This window comes from Bison bison, unplaced genomic scaffold (assembly GCF_000754665.1).
Source record: "Bison bison bison isolate TAMUID 2011002044 unplaced genomic scaffold, Bison_UMD1.0 scf7180017864471, whole genome shotgun sequence".
Lineage (NCBI taxonomy): Eukaryota > Metazoa > Chordata > Mammalia > Artiodactyla > Bovidae > Bison > Bison bison.
The window spans coordinates 18785005-18808622 of NW_011495032.1; the positions used below are offsets into that span (position 1 = coordinate 18785005).

At 39.9% G+C, this 23618-nt stretch overlaps 1 protein-coding gene across 1 annotated transcript in view; it reads right to left on the reverse strand.

The window, feature by feature from the left end:
- Positions 1-23618, reverse strand: part of DNAH7 (dynein, axonemal, heavy chain 7) — a 260726-nt gene that overhangs the window by 230085 nt on the left and 7023 nt on the right. The window contains exons 3-5 of the mRNA XM_010860857.1: positions 9008-9070; positions 3971-4079; positions 3080-3227 (exon numbers count right to left, since the gene is read on the reverse strand). Coding sequence (XP_010859159.1) covers positions 3080-3227; positions 3971-4079; positions 9008-9070 — 320 coding nt within the window. The remainder of the gene's footprint in view (positions 1-3079; positions 3228-3970; positions 4080-9007; positions 9071-23618) is intronic.

The window sequence follows — 23618 nt, forward strand, 5'->3', positions numbered from 1 at the left end:
TATCAGACCAACTTACCTGCCTCCTGAGAAACCCATATGCTGGTCAAGAAGCAACAGTTAGAACCAGACATGGAACAACAGACCAGTTCCAAATTGGGAAAGCAGTACATCAAGGCTGTGTATTGTCACCCTGCTTATTTAACTTATATGCTGAGTACATCATGTGAAACACCAGGCTGGATGAAACACAAGCTGGAATTAAGATTGCCAGGAGAAATATCAACAATCTCAGGTAAGCAGATGACACCACCCTAATGGCAGAAAGCAAAAAGGAACTAAAGAACCTCTTGATGAAGATGAAAGAGGAGAGTGAAAAAGCTGGCTTAAAATTCAACATTCAAAAAAGTAAGATCATGGAATCTGGTCCCATCACTTCATAGCAAAGAGATGGAATAAAATGGAAACAGTGACAGACTTTATTTTCTTGGACTCCAAAATGACTGCAGAGGGTGACTGAAGCCATGAAATTAAAAGATGCTTGCTCCTTGGAAGAAAAGCTATGATAAACCTAGAAAGTGTATTAAAAAGCACAGACATCACTTTGCTGACAAAGGACTGTCTAAAAGCTACGATTTTTCCATAGTCATGTACAGATTTGACAGTTGGACCATAAAGAATGCTGAGCACCGAAGAACAGATGCTTTCAAACTGTGGTGTTGGAAAAGACTCTTGAGTCCCTTGGACAGCAAGGAGATCAAACCAGCCAATCCTAAAGGAAATCAATCCTGAATATTCATTGGAAGGACTGATAGCTAAAGCTCCGATACTTTGGCCACCTGATGGGAAGAACTGACTCATTGGAAAAGACCCTGATGCTGGGAAAGATTGAGGGTAGAAGAAGGGGACAACAGAGGATGAGATGGTTGGATGGCATTACTGACTCAATGGACGTGAGTTTTATGGTTAAAAAGATACTTCTGCTTCTTACAACTCGGCAGAAAAGATAATCTGAAAAATCTCCCTGTACAATTCTATAAACACTGAATGTCACAAAGTTCCTTTGAATGCATAGCCAAGTTCTCAAGGAAAAAGGAAATACTCAGGAGGAAAAAGACGGAATGATAAGGCAGAGAACGGCCAAGCCCTGAGGTTACGGCTGCCCTTGTGGGAGAGAGCCTTGGACTTTAATGTTCATGTGGGTCAGGAGATGACTTTGTAGGCTAGAGTTAAATGGAAAATTCACACCCCTGTATAAAGCTGCAACCCCAAATGGGCTCTATCTTCAACCAGGGGAGGGCCAAAAATGACAGGCACAGGAACGTAGTGTCAAAAAGACCGTCTGTTTTGACCAGGACACTGGGAAGTGAAAGAGTCGCTTCTAAGAATTTGTAAACAGAGGCCTACCCACCCATGGCTTGAAGTGTTGATTTTACAGTTTGTGTGATCTGAGAGAGCTTAACTGAAAAAAGGTGGTATAAGTGGGCCAAGCTGGTAATGTCCAGTGGTGCCTGGCAAAAGCCAACTCCTAGCCACTCCACAGAGGCGCCTGCCTGGGTTCTAACTGCACAGGAGCCCACGAGACTGCCTTCCTTTCGTAGCACACAGTGACCACTGCCCTCCCCTCAAGATGCCTATCCAGCCAGTAAGATGTCACATGGAGACAGTAAAACGGGGCTTTCCTGGGAGTGACAGTGTAATGTGTCACTAAACTCTGTTCACAAATGGCAACGTGTGCACCTTGAGTCATACTGAAAGAAACGGGCTACTGAACAACTAGCACCAAGCAATGGAAAAACAAAACAACAAAAAAAACAGGCAAAGAGGAACTGGTAACTTGCATCTGTACTGCACTCTGTAAACAGATCTGCACTTTAGACTGGGCAAGCCCTGCCCTGACCATGCTGTTGATCACGTTACCCCAGTTCCTTCCTTTTATGCACAAAAAGATCTACAACTACAGGGAGCTCACCTCATCACCTGAATAAACAAGATGGGGAAAAACTGCCCTAAATCTTCCACCAACCACCACACCTAAAACCAGAAAGCCCACTGAGCCCATTCTCTCAACCAATAACAAGTATTAATACTGACACCTGACAGAAGAAATTTTCACATGTTGAGGTTCAGGGAAGTCATTCTGGCTTATACATGATTTGGCTTGAACTTCATGCTAACTCTCAACAGCCTGTCTTATGACCTACCAAACATGCGTTGTACATCTGTTTTAATCATTAAACAGAAGACTGAATTTCTTAAAGAGAAGACTGAATTTAAAAATCTAAATGGAGTAACTGTTTCAGGCATTTAAAACTGAGCCAGGTGCATGTGGTTTCAGACATATTCCCGCATAACTGAGGACCTGTATTTTCTGAACTGTTATCAACCTCAAGGATACCACCAGTTATGCTCAAAGAAGGCAATGGCACCCCACTCCAGTACTCTTGCCTGGAAGATCCCATGGACGGAGGAGCCTGGTAGGCTGCAGCCCATGGGGTCACGAAGAGTCGGACACGACTGAGCGATTTCACTTTCACTTTTCACTTTCATGCATTAGAGAAGGAAATGGCAACCCGCTCCAGTGTTCTTGCCTGGAGAATCCCAGGGATGGGGGAGCCTGGTGGGCTGCCATCTGTGGGGTCGGACAGAGTCGGACATGACTGAAGCGACGCAGCAGCAGCTGTCAGCTACAATTCCTTGTAACTATGCAACTATTCTGTACCCCAACCAATCCTTACTGAACAAGCATCCTTCCTTTTTGCCAGTTCCAAATATAATTCTTGATTTTTGCCTTTTTAAGCCTCCCCCATTTTGTAGTCTAGAGGACTACGAATTCAGATGCATATTGAATCTGCATCTCCCAGACTATAGTCCTAAATTTGGCTTGAGTAAAACTCTCTTCTACCCCTATTACAGAATTTCACTGATCATTCTCATCAGCATACCTTTTCAGCTCATGATATTTAAAAATGGGACACCTTAATAGAGTTAAGCTCAATCTTTCATTATTTATAACCTAACCTCATTTCAACAAAGCTTTCAGGAATCCTTAGAGATGCACAGAATTCTTGTAATTTTAGATTAAAGAGTTTCCAAGGACTCTAACTAGGGTAACACACATTGGTTAGCTCACAGAACTTACATGATGACATTAACAAGGGTGCTTCTGAAGTTCTCTCGTTCTTTATGTGGAGATTTGCTCTTTCCTCTGGAAGTAGATGGTCCAGCATGACTATCATCAATCTGGTCAAGTAACCTGCCCTTTTTCCCAAAGCGTTCCTTGTATTCAGCTTGAATTAAGAAAAAAAAAAAAAAAAGTGTAAATTAGTCATCTTTAAAAGTAAGTTAAAATGTTTAAGAGGTTAAAATAAAACACTGAAGTATCTTTTAATGAAAAAACTACATTCTTTAAGTTCTTAAGTAACCACATTTCCTTTCTTGAAGTTAAACTAATCTCAATCTCCTTTGATGTCATCATAATAGAAAGCTTTATTTCAAGAATACTCAATTAATTTTACATTTTGATAAATGCAAATAAACTCAAATTTTCAACGATTTTGCATAGAACCTTCTTAAAATTAAAATCATTATAAACACAGAATGTAAAATTATTTTAGCAAATTTAAAGAACTATGAGGAAAAGATGTTAACATTTACTGTAATCAATCTAATAAGTCAAAATAAAAATATTAATGTAAATAATTTAGAAGTAATGTTTACAACCTATTACAATCCCCCTTAGAAAAAATATTAGTCTTTGACACAGAGGCAAATTCTGAAAACAGTTACTCAAAGTTTTATTATAAACATTGCAATTCCTAAAATATCAGCCTTTATAGCACTTGCAATAGTCTGAAACAACTAAGACGTGAAATCAAGTATTTTCTGAGGAAACACTTTTGGGGTAAATTTTTCCATTTGATATAAACATAATTATAACTTTCCACTTTCATTGCTTTAACTACATGTTGTGATTTTTTTTTTCCCTCCATGAAATTTCTTTAAACCTAAGACAGAATATTAGAGTTCTTACCATATGACTGTTCATTTTTAACACTAAACTGCTCTGGAATATCTTCATCCTGCTTTACATTCAAATGGAACGATGGAGCTGCCTGCTGCCACTGGGGCTTTGTACTCACCTGAAATATGAAATTTTAGATAGCATCAACAAAACAAGATAGAAAAAAGGCTTTTTTTTTCATGAAATGCATAAGAATGTATAAACACAGACATTTTCTCCAACAAATTAGGACATCTTATATACTTTGCAGCCAAACTTGAAGAAGCTCTGTACAATCAGTAAAAACAAGACCGGGAGCTGACTGTAGCTCAGATCATGAACTCCTTATTGCCAAATTCAGACTTAAATTGAAGAAAGTAGGGAAAACCATTAGACCATTCAGGTATGACCTAAGTCAAATCGCTTATGATTATATAGTGGAAGTGACAAATAGATTCAAGGGATGAGATTTTTAGAGCGCCTGAAGAACTATGGACAGAGGTTCATGATGTTGTACAGGAGGCAGGGATCAAGACCATCACCAAGAAAAAGAAATGCAAAAAACCCAAACGGCTGTCTGAGGAACCCTTACAAATAGCTGTGAAAAGAAGAGAAGTGAAAGGCAAAAGAGAAAAGAAAAGATATAAGTATCTAAATACAGAGTTCCAAAGAATAGCAAGGAGAGATAAGAAAGCCTTCTTCAGTGATCAATGCAAAGAAATAGAGGAAAATAATAGAATGGGAAAGATTAGAGGTCTCTTCATGAAAATTAGAGAAACAAAGGGAACATTTCATGCAAAGATGGGCACAGTAAAGGACAGAAATGGTATGGGCCTAACAGAAGCAGAAGATATTAAGAAGAGGTGGCAAGAATACACAGAAGTATACAAAAAAAATCTTCATGACCCAGATAATCATGATGGTATGATCACTCACCTAGAGCCAGACATCCTGGAATGCAAAGTCTAGTGGGCCTTAGGAAACATCACTACGAACAAAGCTGGTGGAGGTGATGGAATTCCAGTTGAGCTATTTCAAATCCTAAAATATGATGCTGTGAAAGGGCTACACTCAATATGCTGGCAAATTTGGAAAACTCAGCAGTGGCCACAGGACTGGAAAAGGTCAGTTTTCATTCCAATCCCAAAGAAAGGCAATGCCAAAGAATATTCAAACTACCACACAATTGCACTCATCTCACACACTAGTAAAGTAATGCTCAAAATTATCTAACCCAGGCTTCAATAGTACATGAACCATGAACTTCCAGATGTTCAAGCTGGTTTTAGAAAAGGCAGAGGAATCAGAAATCAAATTGCCAACATCCACTGGATCATCAAAAAAGCAAGAGAGTTCCAGAAAAAAATCTACTTCTGCGTTATTGACTATGCCAAAGCCTTTGATTGTGTGGATCACAAAAAAATATGGAAAATTCTTAAAGAGATGGACATACCAGACCACCTGACCTGCCTCCTGAGAAACCTGTATTCAGGTTAGGAAGCAACAATTAGAACTAGACATGGAACAAAAAGAAGTATGTCAAGGCTGTATATTGTCAACCTGCTTATTTAACTTATATGCAGAGTACATCATGAGAAATGCTGGGCTGGATGAAGCACAAGCTGGAATCAAGATTGCCAGGAGAAATGTCAGGAACCTCAGATATGCAGATGACACCACCCTTATGGCAGAAAGTGAAGAAGAATTAAAGAGCCTCTTGATGAAAGTGAAAGAGGAGAGTGAAAAGTTGGCTTAAAACTCAACATTCAGAAAACTAAGATCATGGTATCTGGTCCCATCACTTCATGGCAAATAGATGGGGAAACAGTGGCAGACTTCATTATTGGGGGCTCCAAAATCACTGCAGATGGTGACTGTAGCCATGAAATTAAAAGATGCTTGCTCCTGGGAAGAAAAGTTATGACCAATTTAGACAGCATATTAGAAAGGTGAGACATTACTTTGCCAACAAAGGTCCATCTAGTCAAAGCTGTGGTTTTTCCAGTAGTCTATGGATGTGAGAGTCAGACTATAAAGAAAGCTGAGCGCCAAATAATTGATCCTTTTGAACTGTGGTATTGGAGAAGATGCTTAAGAGTCCCTTAGACTGCAAGGAGATCCAACCAGTCCAACCTAAAGGAAATCAGTCCTGAATATTCATTGGAAGGACTGATGCTAAAGCTGAAAACTCCAATACTTTGGCCATCTGATGTGAATAACCAACTCTTTTGAAAAGACCCTGATGCTGGGAAAGATTGAAGGTGGGAGGAGAAGGGGACAACAGAGGATGAGATGGTTGGATGGCATCACCAACTCAATGGACATGAGCTTGAGTAAACTCTGAGAGTTGGTGATGGACAGGGAGGCCTGGCATGTTGCAGTCCATGGGATCTCAAAGAGTCAGACATGACTGAGTGACTGAACTGAACTGAAAGAAGGCATAAACACACAACAGCAAATCACATTAAAGCCTGTGAATGGCATGGTGTGTGACATTTGGAATACATTAGCAAGTGCTCGCTCTGCTGTTGGTTTGATATGGGTGCCTATTACCTAACATGGGTGTTTATTCCACAGAGTTTACTCAGCCCCAGACATTGGCAAGTAATTTTTCAGCCTTCTATCTTGCTGGACCCCAATGCTAATGAGTTTCTCTACATTCCAGCTCCAGAGGATCTTCCTATTCTCATGACTTTATCAACTAGATTACCCTGGCAACTCACACGTTCATTCTATCATTTAAGGCAGGGGTCATAAATTCTTATACCTACACAGTTCTGGCAAGTATCATAAAAGAGGGAGTAAAGCTAGTGATGATAGCTAATCAGCATCCAGCTTCAGTGCTAGGAAACGTTACAGGGCCTTGGGGACTGTGGCCTAGGGAGAAAACCTCTGTCTTAAAAAAATGCAACAGATAATTAGCTCGAGCCAGCTACTACAATGCCAGAATACAGACCCACTATTGCTAGAACCTACGGCTCTTCAAGAAACCCAGATGGGCAGCCTTTGAAGTAAAATGTACTTATTTTTAAGCACTGACAATTGAATCTTTGTCTTCCTTTCATATTCAGAACTTGATAGCCCATGTTTGCACTGGCTTTTAGTTTTACTCTTCCCAATCCTTTATTGCTACTTTTAAATAAACTACCTGCACACAAATCCTTTTTTCAAGCTCTTCTTTCATAGGAAAGTAAGCTAAGACAGTAAGTCAATGCTTTTCCATCCTTTCATCTGCCTTGCCAATCTTCTGCTGTGATCTTGCTCCATAAAGGATTTCAGGTGAGTGAGATGTTCACAAAGGTTTAGAATCAGGTCCCCAGCTCAGAGAGGATCAGAGCCCCCAGCACTGGGTTACCCTTGATTTCAACAACAAGGATCACCACCAGAAACAAAGGCCTGGAATGAAAATCACTACTACAGTAGTTTTAACTACTGCTGGAAAATTTTATCCAAGAACAAATTTTAATATTCAAATAAAAGTTTCTTAGTTGTTTGTCAGTGAACTTTTTAAAATCTCTTAAAAATATGATCTCCCCTAAAACACATAAAACTCAAAGAAGGCTGAAAAATGCAAGATATGGCCAAATAAGAACATGAAACCAGGTTTAAATAGCCAACAAAAGCATTTCAGACTAGTATATGCCAATGACAAGAAGGGATTAGTATTCAACTCAGCCACTGACTAGTAAATCAGAAAATTTTAATTGAGTTTACATCTCTAAACCTGTATACTAACAAGATGCAACAAACTGAGGGTAATTTTGTTTTTAAATTTATCAAATTTTAAACATGTGTCTATTCCATTTCAAGTCCTGTATTTTAAGCTAGAAAATTTAAGATAGATTTTATAGAACCACAGAAAAGATATGCCTCAATCCTATAGAACTTGGCAGCATAATCTGGCATTATTAAAAAAATTTTCAGTTAAAATGTATATTTTGAAATGTTCATTTACTTTATCTAAGAATGGTAAGTCAAGTTTTATAAGTGAAAAACATCCTCCATCTTACATTATCAGGAATCTTTCTGTATAAAGCAACATAAATTCAATTTTATTAGTTTGTTCTCAGCTTTTAAAATATCTTTCAAAAAATAATCATTTGGACGAAATTTGAGAGTATTATACTAAGTGAAATATGCCAGACATCAAAAGATAAATACTGTATGATTCTACTTACATGAGGTACCTAGAATAGGAAAATACATAGAGACAGAAAGAATGCTGGTTGCTGTGGACTGAGGAGAGGGCAAAACAGAGAGTTAGTGTCTAATGGGTAGAGTTTCAGTTTGGCAATATAAAAAGAGTTCTGAAGATGGATGGTGGTGATGGCTGTACAACAATACGACTGTGCTTAATATTAATGAACTATAGATTAAAAACAGTTTAAATGATCAGTTGTATGTTATGCATATTTTATCACAATTTAAAAAAAACAACAACATTATTTGCACTGAACCTCCACTTAAGCTCAACTTCCAGGAGTTACAAGAGCACACTGAATGTCATTAAATTCAATATAACTACTAAATGGAAAAATTTATTACAGTCAAGTATATCTTTCCCAGTACTTGTCAACTGAAAATGTTTGTTAACTGCCTCTTCCACAGAACAATGACAATTTATAATCATAATGATAAATTTTAAAAAGATGGTAAATTTCAGTGTTGGAAGATGCATCTCAAAAATCAATAACCCTTCTTTCAAACTCAGAAACTGAGGCTCAGAGATGTAAGTGACTCCCTTAGATGGCAGAGTCATTAGTGACCAGACATAACCCCCAGCTTCACTCCCTAATTCCAACACTGAAATATTTCTGCTAGACCACCTTGGAAAAATTTCTATCCAGAATATTCAAATATTCAGTAGAGAATAGTAGGAAATTATAGGTTACATTTATTAAGATAGTTATTTTTTATTTTATGTGCACCTCAGAATTTCTCAAACAGAAAATAATCAAATTGAGCACAAAATTCAAAATCATAATTTTAGTTACTTATTTACGAGTTTGAAAACGAATAACATTTTAAAAAGGGCTAAAACCCAATGGGAGTGTACATGTAAATTACCATAGCCAATTGTGGTAAAATTCTTCCTGGTGTCTTAGGTTTTTCTTTGCTGGCTGATTTATCCTACATGCAAAAAAAAAAAAAGGTTTACTCTGTTAGAGCTAAAACTTATTCTCACAATCAAATTTTAGAGTAAAGCACTTAGTATCCAAAATATTCATTCAAAGGCATACTCTACTATTTTTTTAAATTCTCAATGTTTGTCTTGGAATATGGCAAGGCAAGAAAGGAAAATCGTATCCAACAATACCTATCAGAAAGCTTTAAAAATGTGCAAAGCCTCCTGTCCATTACATCATCTCCTTGGAATTTATCTGAATCTCATTAGTGTCCAGGTCTTACTCTGCTCCATCTCCCTTCTCTATCACTAAAATACCATTTTTGTCCTCTGATAACCAGAATCCTCCACTTACTAAGCTGATAGTGTATTCAGGTTAACGTATCCTCAAGTTCCTGGAAGTAACATGTACTTCTTAGCAGCAACTTTCAGGAAAAAGTGCTGATCGTTTGAGTAGAGTATGATTCCATGGTAGGAATTTCACTTAGTAAGAGAAGGCACTATCGAGAATCATACTTCCATCTATAAAGCAGATAATATAAATTGTGCTAATTCATGTTGATCTATGGCGGAAACCAATACAATTTAATATTGTAAAGCAATTATCCTTTAATTAAAAATAAATAAATTTAAAAATACATATATGTTATGCTTTTTGCTAATGGTCATTTTATTTGCTCTCAGCTCCAAATCTACCCTTTTTGCCCTCCTTTGTGATTCTTGAACAGGACTCTGAACATCTGTCTTTTGCCAACCAGAACTAATAAAAGGTATCAAAACAACTCTGTGAGAGGAGGGGACTCTCTTTCTGGTTCCAGGGTTTTATCATTGTTTCCATGGTATGGCTACCAGTTAGCATCCTTGCCCATGGGCACCTTCCCAGCCTGTGGTGTGTGGCTGACCCAGTGGCAGACCCCCTCCAGCAGGGTGGCAGGTTTTCATGGGCATCCCTAAGGGCAGCTTTCCAGAAAGTTGCCCTTACATGGCAGAGGGAGATTTCCTTTCAAATTCTTCCACATGCAAGCACATGGTTTTCTTACCTCCCAGCCTAAGCCTACAAAATTTCAGCAAATGCCTTTGCCACCCAGGTGGGCCACAGCCATTTCCTCTCCAAGAGATCTTAATGTAGGCTTCAGAGAAGGAATGTATCTTCCAAGTCTCTTCCCTGAGCCTCTCTCCCACAGTCCCAGAAGGAATGGCTTTGTATCTGCCATTTCTATGTTTTCAGCTACACTATCCAAAACAGCATCCATTAGCCACCTGGAGCCACTGACCACCTGAAATATGGCTCATATGAAGTGAGATGTGTTTAACAGTATAGATTTTGAAGATACAGTACACAGTACAAAAAGAATTTTAATTATCTTGTCAATCTTTATATTGATGAGAATATATTTTATATTGATCACACCATGTGCTATGTATTGAGAAGTTTACAAAAATTACCTCATTCAGTTCTCTTTACAGCTCTGTGAGTAAGTAGTGTACCACTTTTGTGAGTATTGTATGCATGAGGACTTTTTAAAAAAATATTTATTTTTCTGCATCATATGGGATCTTTCATCGTGGTGCATGGATTCTCTAGTCATGCACAGTGGCTTAGTTGCTCTGGGGAATGTGGGGTCTTAGTTCCTGACCAGGGATTGAGCCCACATCCCGTGCATTGCAAGGCAGATTTTTAATGACTGGACCACCAGGGAAGTCTCCATGAGGACTTTTTCAATGAGGTAGTCTCTGCCTCCACAAAGTACACAGTTCAGTCAGTATTAAAAATTATATGCTTTCATGCAGGATAGGAGATGGTGTGGAACACAGTATTCAAAGAAACTTCCAAAATGAGAAAGGATGGAAACTTAGCCTTGAGTCTCAACTGCATCTCCCAGAGTAGCAGCAACAAGCTTACTGAAGACAGAGTAGCAGCAACAAGCTTACTGAAGACAGCAACAAGCAACAACAGTAGCACAAATGATGACTTGGGAGGGGATATTGGGGTTGATGGTGAAGTAGAAGGTATGACAATTTTCTTATTCAGTTCAGTTCAGTTCAGTTCAGTCATTCAGTCATGTCCTACTCTTTGTGACCCCGTGAACCGCAGCACGCCAGGCCTCCCTGTCCATCACCAACTCCCAGAGTTCACTCAAAGTCATGTCCATTGAGTCGGTGATGCCATCCAGCCATCTCATCCTCTGTCATCCCCTTCTCCTCCTGCCCCCAATCCCTCCCAGCATCAGAGTCTTTTCCAATGAGTCAACTCTTCGCATGAGATGGCCAAGGTACTGGAGTTTCAGCTTTAGCATCATTCCTTCCAAAGAAATCCCAGGGCTGATCTCCTTCAGAATGGACTGGTTGGATCTCCCTGCAGTCCAAGGGACTCTCAAGAGTCTTCTCCAACACCACAGTTCAAATATTAGAAAATGATTTACTGAATTCCTACCATGTGTCGAGCTCTCTTTAAGGCACTGGATATGGACAAAACAAAGTCCCTCCCCTGGTGGAGCTTACATTCTAGTGGGGATAGAGACAGCTACTTCAGAATAAATATAACACAATTTCAGGAAGCGGTAAGTACAAAGGGAACAATAAAACTGGGTAAAGGGATTGAGTGGGGAAAGACAGAGAAGCACTTGGTTAGATTACGGTAGTGAGGCCTCTTTTCAGACATTTTGTTTGAGTAAAGATATAAATCAGGGGCAAGAAAGGGCTGGACGGGGTTGCTGCTATATTATAGAAGACATGGGCTTGGAGGCTTGATCGGCCTGGCTGGCAGCCGAGAACCATCACTGTCTCCTCTTGGAGTAACCTCCAGTCCCGGTTTGCTGGAGACAGTCCCGGTTCACACCTCTTACCTAAGCATTAGCAGTAGCACTTGCACCCTCAATGGCATCACAGTTTGTGTGATAAATTACACCATCGTGGTATTTATCACGCAATGACACACAAAGGTGTATTAACCATCCTGGTAGCAATAAATAAGGTCAGTGAGAAGGAAACCAGAGTCATTACCGAGGATAGTTCAACAGCTTTTAATAAACCAGGCAATAGGAGATAACGGACCTTGATTTACAGAAAATGCTAGCGACTGAAGGTCACATAACCTTGTTAAGACACAGCTCTGAACCTCTGCTCCCCTGGTCAGAAAGATCAAAAGGCCCTGTATTAAAGTAAACACAAGTCTTCATCTTGGTTTTCAAAGCCTCCTCAATATGCTCTAAACTTTTCACTTCTCAGCATCTGTTATAGTTACTTCATAGCCTTGTAACTCTAATCAGCCAATGAAAAGTGACCACCACATCAGGTAGTTTAAGAAGAGGTGTGCCTCATTCATAGCAGTCTCATTCCTGCCACAGCCAGTGAGGAGGCAAGTGTTTCTGCCAGTGTTGCTATAAGGTGAAGGAGAGCTAACTGATTCTCATCTGACTTCACATGATCAAGGGGTAATCTCTGTTAGGTTCAGTCTCTGAGATTTGAGGGTCTGTCTGTTATTTCAGCTAGTATTAAGTACCCTAACAGAGCCACCAATGTGTCTCTCAATATCCCTGTTAAAATCAACACTTTCTTCAAGACCAATACTAAATTTAGATTTAAAAAAAAAACCCTCCAATTGCAGGTGAGCAATTTTTAAATATGTATAGCACTCTCTTGGTAATTCTCTTATTGTTTAAATTCTGTCTGAAATATAATTTGTGTATGTATTTATCCTGCTCTCCTACCCTGATAATCTGCTCCATCTCGGCCTACTAATAATTCAGTCTTACAGAGTTGGATAAACTGACCTTAAAATAATTGACTTTATCATAATAAAAATTATAAATTGGTTAACCAAGCCTTTAAAAAGTAAAGAGAAAGGAATTAGGGCCAAAATGGCAGAGCAGGAAAACCCTGAGATCACCTCCTGCCATGGGCACACCAAAATCACAAATAGTTACAGAACTCTCAATGAGAATGACCTGAAGACTTACATAAACATATTCTGCAACTAAAGATATAAAGAAGAAACCACAATAAGACATGTATGAGGGACAGAGATGTTACATAGTCAAGTGACTCACAAAAAGGAGAATAATCTCAATTGCAGAGATTCTCCTGAAGGAATCTCTCTGAGCTCTGTATGAGGCTCTCCAGCCAAGAGGTCCTCCAACCAGTGAGGCAAGCCCCTGGAATGTTTGGCTTTAAAGGCCAGCATACTTGTTTTTGGGAGAGCCAGAAGGCTCTAGGAAACCAAACTTTACTCTTAAAGGATACATGCAAAATCTCACACTCTCCAAGGCCCAGGGCTGAAGCAATAATTTGAAAGGAGCCTAAGTCAGACCCACTTACTGATACCAGACAGCCTTCCAGAGAGGAAGGAGGCAACTGGGACTCAACTTGGAGACACAAATGCTGGTGACAGCCATTTTGGGGAGCTCATTCTACCATAAGGACATTGGTGCTAGCAAGTGCTGTTGTAGAACCCTCCCTCTAGCTTACCAGCACTGGTACACAGCCTCACCCACCAGCAGACTAGATGCCATCAACCCCTTTCAGCTCCCAGCCACCTAGAAATTTGGCCCTAGCCATCAGAGGGGCCCAGGAACTGGACCACTCACCATCAGGCAGACATCAGATCCCAGATCCTGGACCTTGCAGACAGACACATCAAGAACTGGCTTTACCCACCAGGGAGGCAGCATTAACACTGGGACCTGGCCTCACCCACCAGTGGAGCCAACAGCAACTCTGGGACCCTCAAAGCCAGAGATCCTGAGATGTAACTCCAACCACCAGTCGACCAGCACTAGCAACATTACACTGCCTCACTCAACAGCAAATGAACACCAGTCCCAGGAGCACCCTCAGTCCTGGAACCTTGCCCACAAGCAGGCTGATATTAGCTCTGGGACACCAAGACTTGCAGCCAGCCCCCCTCAAGACCCCACTCCACCCACCAGTGGGCTGGCACTAGCTCCAGGACTGCCTGGAGCTGTGCAACCAGCCTTCTCATGACCCAGCCCTGTCCACCAGTTGCTGGTAGCCTCCATACTTGGTAGGGCCTCGCAACCAATCAGTCTGGAGAGGAGGTAGTCAGTTGTCAGCCTGCCATGGCAGAAGGGCCCACATAGCCCACACAGAGGGCACCCTAGAGCACTGAGCTCTGGTGACCAGAGATGAGTATGCTGCTGGGCCCCACAGGGCATCTCCTACATAAGGCCACTTCTCCAAGATTGGGGAAAGTATCCAACTTACCAATTATATAGAAATAAAAATACAGAATTAGGCAAAATTAGGAAACAGATGATATAGAGGAACAGATCAACACTAGATGACAGAGTAATGGAAATCACTCAAGCTGAAAAGCAAAAAAGTTTTCAATAAGAAGTTTATGAGTTTAATGTTGTTCTCCAGGACAACATTAAATTTACCAACACTCACATTATAGGGGTCCCAGAATAAAAGAGAAAGAAGAGAACACATTTGAAGACATAATAGCCAAAAACTTTATTAATCTGGGAAAGGAAATAGACATTCAGGTCCAGGAAGCACAGAGAGTCTCAAACAAGATCAACCCAAAGAGAGGGCCTCAACATTACACACTGTAAATTAAAATGGAAAAAAAATTAAAGATAGAATATTAAAAGCATCAAGGGAAAGGCAACTAGTTATAGATAAGGGAACTCTCATAAGGCTATCAACTGACTTTTCAGCAGAAACTCTGCAGGCCAGAAGAGAGGTGGCATGATATAGTTAAATGGATGAAAGGGGAAAAAAGCCTACAACCAAGAATACTTTATGTGGCAGAGTCATCAATCAGATTTGAATGAGAGATCAGTTTTACATACAAGCAAAAACTAAAAAGAGTTCAGCATCACAAAACTGACTTTATAAGAAATGTTAAAGGGAGTTCTTTAAGTGAAATATGAAATAATGAAAGGAAAAAAATCACATACACAGTGAAGAAAGATCAACCACTTACAAAACTAGAAGGAAGACTAAAAGGTAAAATAGTGAGATTGAAAGTAATGATAATAGGATAACAGTAAGGGACTTTAGGACCTGCTTAATCGATGGACAGATCATCCAGACAGAAAAAGTAATAAGGAGACACTGGCCTTAAACAATACATTAGACCAGATGGACTTAATAGATCATATATATAGAACACTCCAACCAAAAGCAGCAGAATACACATTCTTTCTAAGTGCCTATGGAACATTTGCCAGGATATATATCACATGCTAGGCCACAAAACAAGTTCCTATAACTTAAAGAAGAATGAAATCATATCAAGCATCTTTTCTGATCATAACTGTAGGAGTCTAGAAATCAATTATAAGGAAAAAAAAAACTGAAAGAAAACCCCACAAATACATGGAAGCTAAACAATATGCTACTAAACAACCAATGAGCTACTAAAGAATCAAAGAGGAAATAAAAAGTACCTGGAGACTAATGAAAATGAAAACACAATCCAAAATCTATGAAACACAGAAAAAGCAATTCTAAGAGACAGGTTTATAGCAATACAAGCCAACCTCAGGAAATAAGAAAACCTCAGCAAACAACCTAACCTTATACCTAAAGAACAGAAAAAGAATAAACCCAAAATTAATAGAAGAAAAAAAAAACAATGATTGAGCAGAAATATACAAAATAGTTCAGTTGCTCAGTCATGTCCGACTCTTTGTGACTGCATGAACTGCAGCACACCAGACTTCCCTGTCCATCACCAACTCCCAAATCCTACTCAAACTCATGTCCATTGCGTCGATGATGCCATCCAACCATCTCATCCTCTGTCCCCTTCTCCTCCTGCCTTCAGTCTTTCCCAGCCTCAGGGTCTTTTCCAATGAGTCAGTTCTTCGCATCAGGTGGCAAAGGTATTGGAGTTTCAGCTTCAGCATCAGTCCTTCCAATGAATATTCAGGACTGATTTCCTTTAGGATGGACTGATTGGATCTCCTTGCAGTCCAAGGGACTCTCAAGAGTCTTTTCCAACACCACAGTTCAAAAGCATCAACTCTTTAGCACTCAGCTTTATTTATAGTCCAACTCTCGCATCCATACATGACTACTGGAAAAACCATAGCTTTGACTAGACAGACCTTTACAAAACAGACTCAAGAAAAAAACAAAAAATAGAAAGGATCAATGAAACTAAGAATTTTTATCTTTGAAAAGATAAAATTGATCAACCTTTAGCCAAATTCATCAAGAAATATATAAATAAAATCAGAAAATATAAAAACAATATAAAATAATATAAAATCAGAAATATAAAATCAGGCCCAATAAAATCAGAAATGAAAAATAAGTTATAACATATCACAGAAATACAAAGGATCACAAGAGATTACTATGAACTGTTACATGCCAATAAAATGGACAATCTAGAAATGTACAATCTCCCAAGACTGAATGGAAGAAATGGAAAATTTAAACAGACCAATTACCAGTAATGAAACTGAATCAGTGATAAAACAGAAATTCTTCCAAACAAAATCCTGGACCAGGCAGCTTCACAAGTCAATACCAAACATTTAAAGAAGAATCTGTACCCATTTTCTCAAACTATTCCAAAAAATTGCAGAAGGAACACCTTCAAACTCATTCTAATGAGGTCAGTATCACCCTGATAACCAATCCAGCACAAAAAATAAAGACACCACAAAAAAGAAAATTACAGGTCAATATCACTGATGAATATAGACATAAAAATCCTCATCAAAATTTTAGCAAACCAAATTCAACAATACAGTAAAAGAGTCATATACCATTAACAAGTGGGACTTATCTTGGGGATGCTAGGATGGTTCAGTATTTGCAAAATCAATCAACATGATACACATTAGCAAACTGAATAAAAACCATATGATCATCTCAATAGGTGCAGAAAAAAAGTCTTGGACAAAATTCAACATCCATTTATGATAAAAACTCTCAAAGTGGGTGCAGAATGAATATAAGTGAAAGTGTTAGTCACTCAGCGATGTCTGACTCTTTGCAACCCCATGGACTGTAGCCTGCCAGGTTCCTCTGTCCATGGAATTCTCCAGGCAAGAATACTGGAGTGGGTAGCCATTCCCTTCTCCAGGGGATCTTCCCAACCCAGGGATCAAACCAAGGTCTCCTGCATTGCAGGTGGATTCTTTACCATCTGGGCCACCAGAGAATATGCCTCAACATAATAAAGGCCATGTATGACAAGCACACAGCTAACATCATACTCAACAGTGAAAAGCTGAAAGAACTTCCTCTAAGATTAGGAAAAAGACAAGGTTGCCCACTCTCTCCACTTTTATTCCACATAGTATTGGGAGTTCTAACCACATCAATCAGACAAGAAAAGAAATCCTAATTGGAAAAGGAAGAATGGAAACTCACTGTTTGCAGGCGAGATGATACTATGTATAGAAAATTGTAAAGATGCTACCAAAAATTACTAAAACTCAATGAATTTGGTAAAGTTGCAGAATACAAAATTAATACAGAAATCTGCTGTTTCTATACACTAAAAAACCATCAGAAAGAGAATTTAAGTAAACAATATTTTTACAATGCAATGAAAGAATAAAATATATGAGAATAAGTATAAGGAGGCAGAAGACTTGTACTTGGAAACTGCAAGACACTGATAAGAAACTGAAGACAAGGAAATGCAAAGATACACCATGCTCATGAGTGTGACTGGACCAAACTAACTCCTTTTTGTCAACTCTAACTTAGGCCCACTGTCCAACCCCCTCTCCTTTATACAGGATTAAGCTTTAGCCTAATTCACAAGTAATATGTCCAAGCCAGATGAATTCCCATTTAACTTTTACCTTTGTCTTCATCAGATAACTGAAAACTGGAGATATGTTTTTGCTGACACAGATGGTTAACGGTCATAAGACATCCAGGTGGAGGAAAAATCCCCAGTTCCCATCTGTGTTGACATGCTTCTCTCCAGTAGTCAGATTCTGTCTTTGGCTTTGGTCCTTTTAAACTCCCCCGCACCCTTTCAGTGGTCTAAGTGCACCTGTGAATGCCTCTAGATCATTTGTTCAATATTTCCTGCCTGTGTGTAAGATACCCACAATATACTTCCTACCTGCACTTAATGAATTGCCTGCCTCATTTTTCAACCTCAAAGTTTCTTCTCAGTTTATAAGGTATTATTCAGTATCTCTGATTCCCAATATCATGGATTGGAAGAATTGTTTTATGTGGAAACACAAAAGACCCTGAAGAGCCAAAACAATCTAGAGAAAGAACAAAGCTAGAGGTATCACATTCTGTTATTTCAAATTGCACTGTGTGTCTGTTTTTGACTACTGTAGTTTTACAGTGCATTCAACTGAAACAACATTCAATTAATCTACAGCAAAGGAGGCAAAAATATGCAAAGGGGAAAGGCAGTCTCTTCAATAAACAATATTAGGAAACTGAACAGCTATATGCAAAGGAATCAAACAGGACTACTTTCTCATACAATATAAAAGAAAAACTCAAAATGTATTTAAAGACATAAATATAAGATCTGAAACCGTAAAACTTCTAGAAGAAACCATAGGTAGCATGCCTTTTGACACCAGTCTTAGTGATACATATATTTTTTTTTCTATGTTTCCTCAGGCAAGGGAAACAAAAGCAAAAATAAACAAGTGGAGCTACATCAAACTAAGATGCTTTTGCACAGCAAAGGAAACTATGAACAAATGGAAGGCCTCTCACTTCCAAAATCGGAGAATTTGTTTGTAAATGATGTATCCAATAAGAAATTAATATCCAAAATATACAAGGAACTTATAAAATGCAATGCTAAAAAACAAATAACCCAACTTTTAAAATGGGCAGAGGACCTGAATAAACATTTGTCCAAAAAAGATGTACAACAACAAGATTCCCCTATGACCCACCTCCTAGAGTACTGGAAATAAAAACAAAAATAAACAACTGGGACCTAATTAAACTTAAAAGCTTTTGCACAGCAAAGAAAACTATAAACTAGGGGAAAGACAACCCTCAGAATGGGAAAAATAATAGCAAATGAAACAACTGTCAAAGGATTAATTTCAAAAATATACAAGCAACACATACAAATCAATACCAGAAAAACAAACAACCCAATCAAAAAGTGGGCAGAAGACCCAAATAGACATTTCTCCAAAGAAGACATACAGATGGCTAGTAAACAGATGAAAAGATGTTCAACATCACTCATTATTCAGTTCAGTTCTGTTCACTCAGTTGTGTCCAACTCTTTGTGACCCCATGAACCGCAGCATGCCAGGCCTCCCTGTCCATCACCAACTCCTGGAGTCTACCCAAACTCATGTCCATTGAGTCCGTGATGCCATCTAACCATCTCATCCTCTGTTGTCCCCTTCTCCTCCCGCCTTCAATCTTTCCCAACATCAGGGTCTTTTCCAATGAGTCAGCTATTCGCATCAGGTGGACAAAATACTGGCGTTTCAGCTTCAACATCAGTCCTTCCAATGAACACCCAGGACTGATCTCCTTTAGGATGGACTGGTTGGATCTCCTTGCAGTCCAAGGGACTCTCAAGAGTCTTCTCCAACACCAAAGTTCAAAAGCATCAATTCTTCGGCACTCAGCTTTCTTTATAGTCCAACTCTCACATCCAAACATGATGACTGGAAAAACCATAGCCTTGACTAGATGGACTTTGTTGACAAAGTAATGTCTCTGCTTTTTAATATGCTGTCTAGGTTGGTCATAACTTTCCTTCCAAGGAGTAAGCGTCTTTTAATTTCATGGCTGCAATCACCATCTGCAGTGATTTTGGAGCCCAAAAAAATAAAGTCACTCATCATTAGAGAAATGCAAATCAAAACTACAGTGAGATACTACCTCACACGGTCAGAACGGCCCTCATCAAAAAATCTACAAACAACGCATGCTGGAGAGGGTATGGAGAAAAGGGAACCCTCTTGCACTATTGGTGGGAATGTAAATTGATACAGCCACTATGAAGAACAGTGTGGAAATTCCTTTAAAAACTAGGAATAAAACCAACATATGACCCAGCAATCCACTCTGAGGCATATACCCTGAGAAAACCAAAATTGAAAAAGACATATAATGCTCATTGCATTTATTTACAATGGCTAGAACATGGAAGCAACCTAGATGTCCATCCACAGTGAATGGATAAAGAAGCTGTGGTACATATATACAATGGAATATTACTCAGCAAGAAAAAGGACTACATTTGAGTCAGTCCTAATGAGATGGATGAACCTAGAGTCTCTTGTACAGAGTAAAGTAAGTCATGAAGAGCAAAACAAATATTACATACTAACACACATATATGGAATCTAGAAAGATGGTACTGATGAACCTATTTGCAGAGCAGCAATGGACAGAGAACAGGACAATGAACATATGAACACAGCTGCAGGGGGAGGAAGGAGAGGGTGAGATATTTGCAGTTGTATCTCAACAACATAGGAAGTGAAGAAGAAGGAAGTGAAAGAAAACCGCAATGAGCTTCAAACAATACTTCCCAAACAACAAACACCAAATTAGGTGACTGTTTCATGCATATACCATGCTATACCACAAATGACTCTGTTTTCTTTAATCCCCAGTAGGCTATAGGGTATAAAGGGAAACAAGGGCAAAACATATATGAGCTAAAAGTGCAACAGGTGTCCTCAGAGTGAAAGGCTTCCCTTTGGAGAGAATGCTACTGCTGCTGCTAAGTTGCTTCAGTTGTGTCCGACTCTGTGCGACCCCACAGACTGCAGCCCACTAGGCTCCCCCGTCCCTGGGATTCTCCAGGCAAGAATAGTGGAGTGGGTTGCCATTTCCTTCTCCAATGCATGAAAGTGAAAAGTGAAAGTGAAGTCGCTCAGTCGTGTCCGACTCCCAGCAACCCCATGGACTGCAGCCCACCAGGCTCCCCAGTCCCTGGGATTCTCCAGGCAAGAACACTGGAGTGGGTTGCCATTTCCTTCTCCTTGGAGAGAATGAGGATGTAGCAAAAGCCTAAGAGTACAGCTGCAAATGATAGAAGGAAAGAAATACATAGTCCAAGTTCCCTAAAATTATCATACAGGGATACAGGGGCAACTCAGATGAGGTCTATTGCATTAGAGCTACTTCAAAAGTACAACGGAGATAAGCCCAGCCTTGTACACCAATTCCCATACACTTGACTTCTTGGAATCTCTACAGCATCCCTTTGCACACTGAACTACCACCCCATTCTCAGCAGCACCCCAGGTGAAGGGTGGTGAGAGCCTTCATGTTTTTCTCTGCCCTGCATTGCAGCAAAAAATTATACATATACATATAATATTTTATAAATAGTGGCCCTCTGGCAAACCAAAAAGAGCAGCCACGCATTAGCCAGAATATCATCTAGCTAAGTAATGCTGATCTTCAATAAAATCAGAGGGGTAAATTGTAAAGAAATATCTACATATTTTTAATGCTGATAAGCAATTCATGAGATGACTTAGACATATGCCACTCCTTCTCTCTGCTTTGTAACTTTTGAGAGGCTGGACTAAGAATTCCATTGATTTTTCCATCAAGACAACTCTTGTTACACTTTCTTTCACATCCTCTTGGCCTCACCTCTTGATTTCAGATGTGGCTGCAATGAACAGTTCTGTGCTGCCTTCAACTCATGTAGAAAGAGCAGAGCTGCTCAGAAAAGTGTCTCATGCTTTGTGCTGTGAGGCTTCTTTGATGCTATAACATGGGGGCTTCCCCGATGGCTCAAGTGGTAAAGAATCTGCCTGCAAAGCAGGAGACATGGATTTGATTCCTGGGTTGGGAAGATTCCCTCGAGAGGGAAATGGCTACCCAACTCCAGTTTTCTTGCCTGGAGAATCCCATGGGCAGAGGAGCCCGGTGGGCTACAGACCATAGGGTCACAAAGAGTCAGATGTGACTGAGTATGCATGCACAAGGCCCTCAGGGTAGCCCATTCTGCACTCACACATGAGCAGCCAGAAGTAGGTGGAATATTAACATCCTCAAGAATAACCTTCATCAACATAGGATGAGAGCTTATGGGTTAGACGCTACCATCCTCCACCCTAACCATCCTCAGATGGATGAAGTTCAGGCAGGATCATCCCAGCTGCCTCATATTGGTTTCTCCTAGTTTTACTCTCCCTGATCCTTTACTCCTGCTTTCTGGGATCACCTCTTCAACTGCACACATGTCCTATCTTCAGGCTCTTTCACAGGAAATCATCCAAGACATCAAAAGCAATGCTCTTTTATCCTTCCACCTCTCCCCACTCTTTCACTCTCTCCTTCCTCCCTAAAGGATTTCAGATTCATGGGAGGGCTCTGAGTGAGGTGGGCAGCAAGGGTGAGAGTCAGGTCCCCAGCTCTGAGAGTCTGGCAGCTACCAGTGCTGGGCACCCTTGATTTTAACAAGGATCATCTCTGAGAGCATGAAGGTCTGTAATGAAAATCATTCAAGGTCTTTCAGATAGAAAGGCCTTATATTCTCAAGTACTCCTTGGGGCTTAGATGCCTGGGGCTTATTTTTTCATCTAATTTATGGGATGCAAATCTGTAACTTTTTAAATACCAGCAACTTCTGCCAGTTGTGAGAACTCCAAACTTTTGGTCATCACACAGTATGCTTAAAAACTTGCTGGATGGGTGGAGCACACAGTACTAGAAGCTGATTTTGGAAAAAAGTGGGTGCTCTACCATAGACCACAGGGCAAGCAGTCTGTTTCTTTATGACCCAGGGTAATCAGAGCAGCGCTGAATACCCCAACCCCACTCCCAGCACCTTTCTTCCTTTAGTGAAAGAGTCTACTGTCATGGAAGCTATGAGGGTAGAATCAGCTAAAAGAAAAACTGCTGGTAACTTCAGTGTTTTCTGCAATCCCTCCCCACACCCATACCCACCACCACTGCCCCCCACCCCCTCACCCCTGGCCAAAAAAAGAAAAGCTATGTATTCCTAAACTAGCCTGATGGCTCCAATTCTACCATTTGCTCTTCCAAACATTTACAATGTCTATTATTTAAGAACACATCAGTTTTTACCAAAAATTTAAACAAATGTAATCAGTATCCCCCTGTCCAAATCTTTAATGTCAGAAAAGTTTGAGTGCAAACCTTAACATTGAGATGAAATTTTTTAAAATAAAGGAAATAACTTTCAAATATTATTTCTTCAGTTCAGTTCAGTCGCTCAGTCGTGTACGATTCTTTGCGACCCCATGAACCACAGCACGCCAGGCCTGTCCATCACCAACTTCCAGAGTCCGCCCAAACCCATGTCCATCAAGTCCGTGATGCCATCCAACCATCTCATCCTCTGTCATCCCCTTTGCCTCCTGCCCTCAATCTTTCCCTGCATCAAGGTCTTTTCAAATGAGTCAGCTCTTCACATTAGGTGGACAAAGTATTGGAGTTTCAGCTTCAACATCAGTCCCTCCAATTAACAGCCCGGACTGATCTCCTTTAGGATGGACTGGTTGGATCTCCTTGCAGTCCAAGGGACTTTCAAGAGTCTTCTCCAACACCACAGTTCAAAAGCATCAATTCTTTGGCACTCAGCCTTCTTCACAGTTCAACTCTCACATCCAT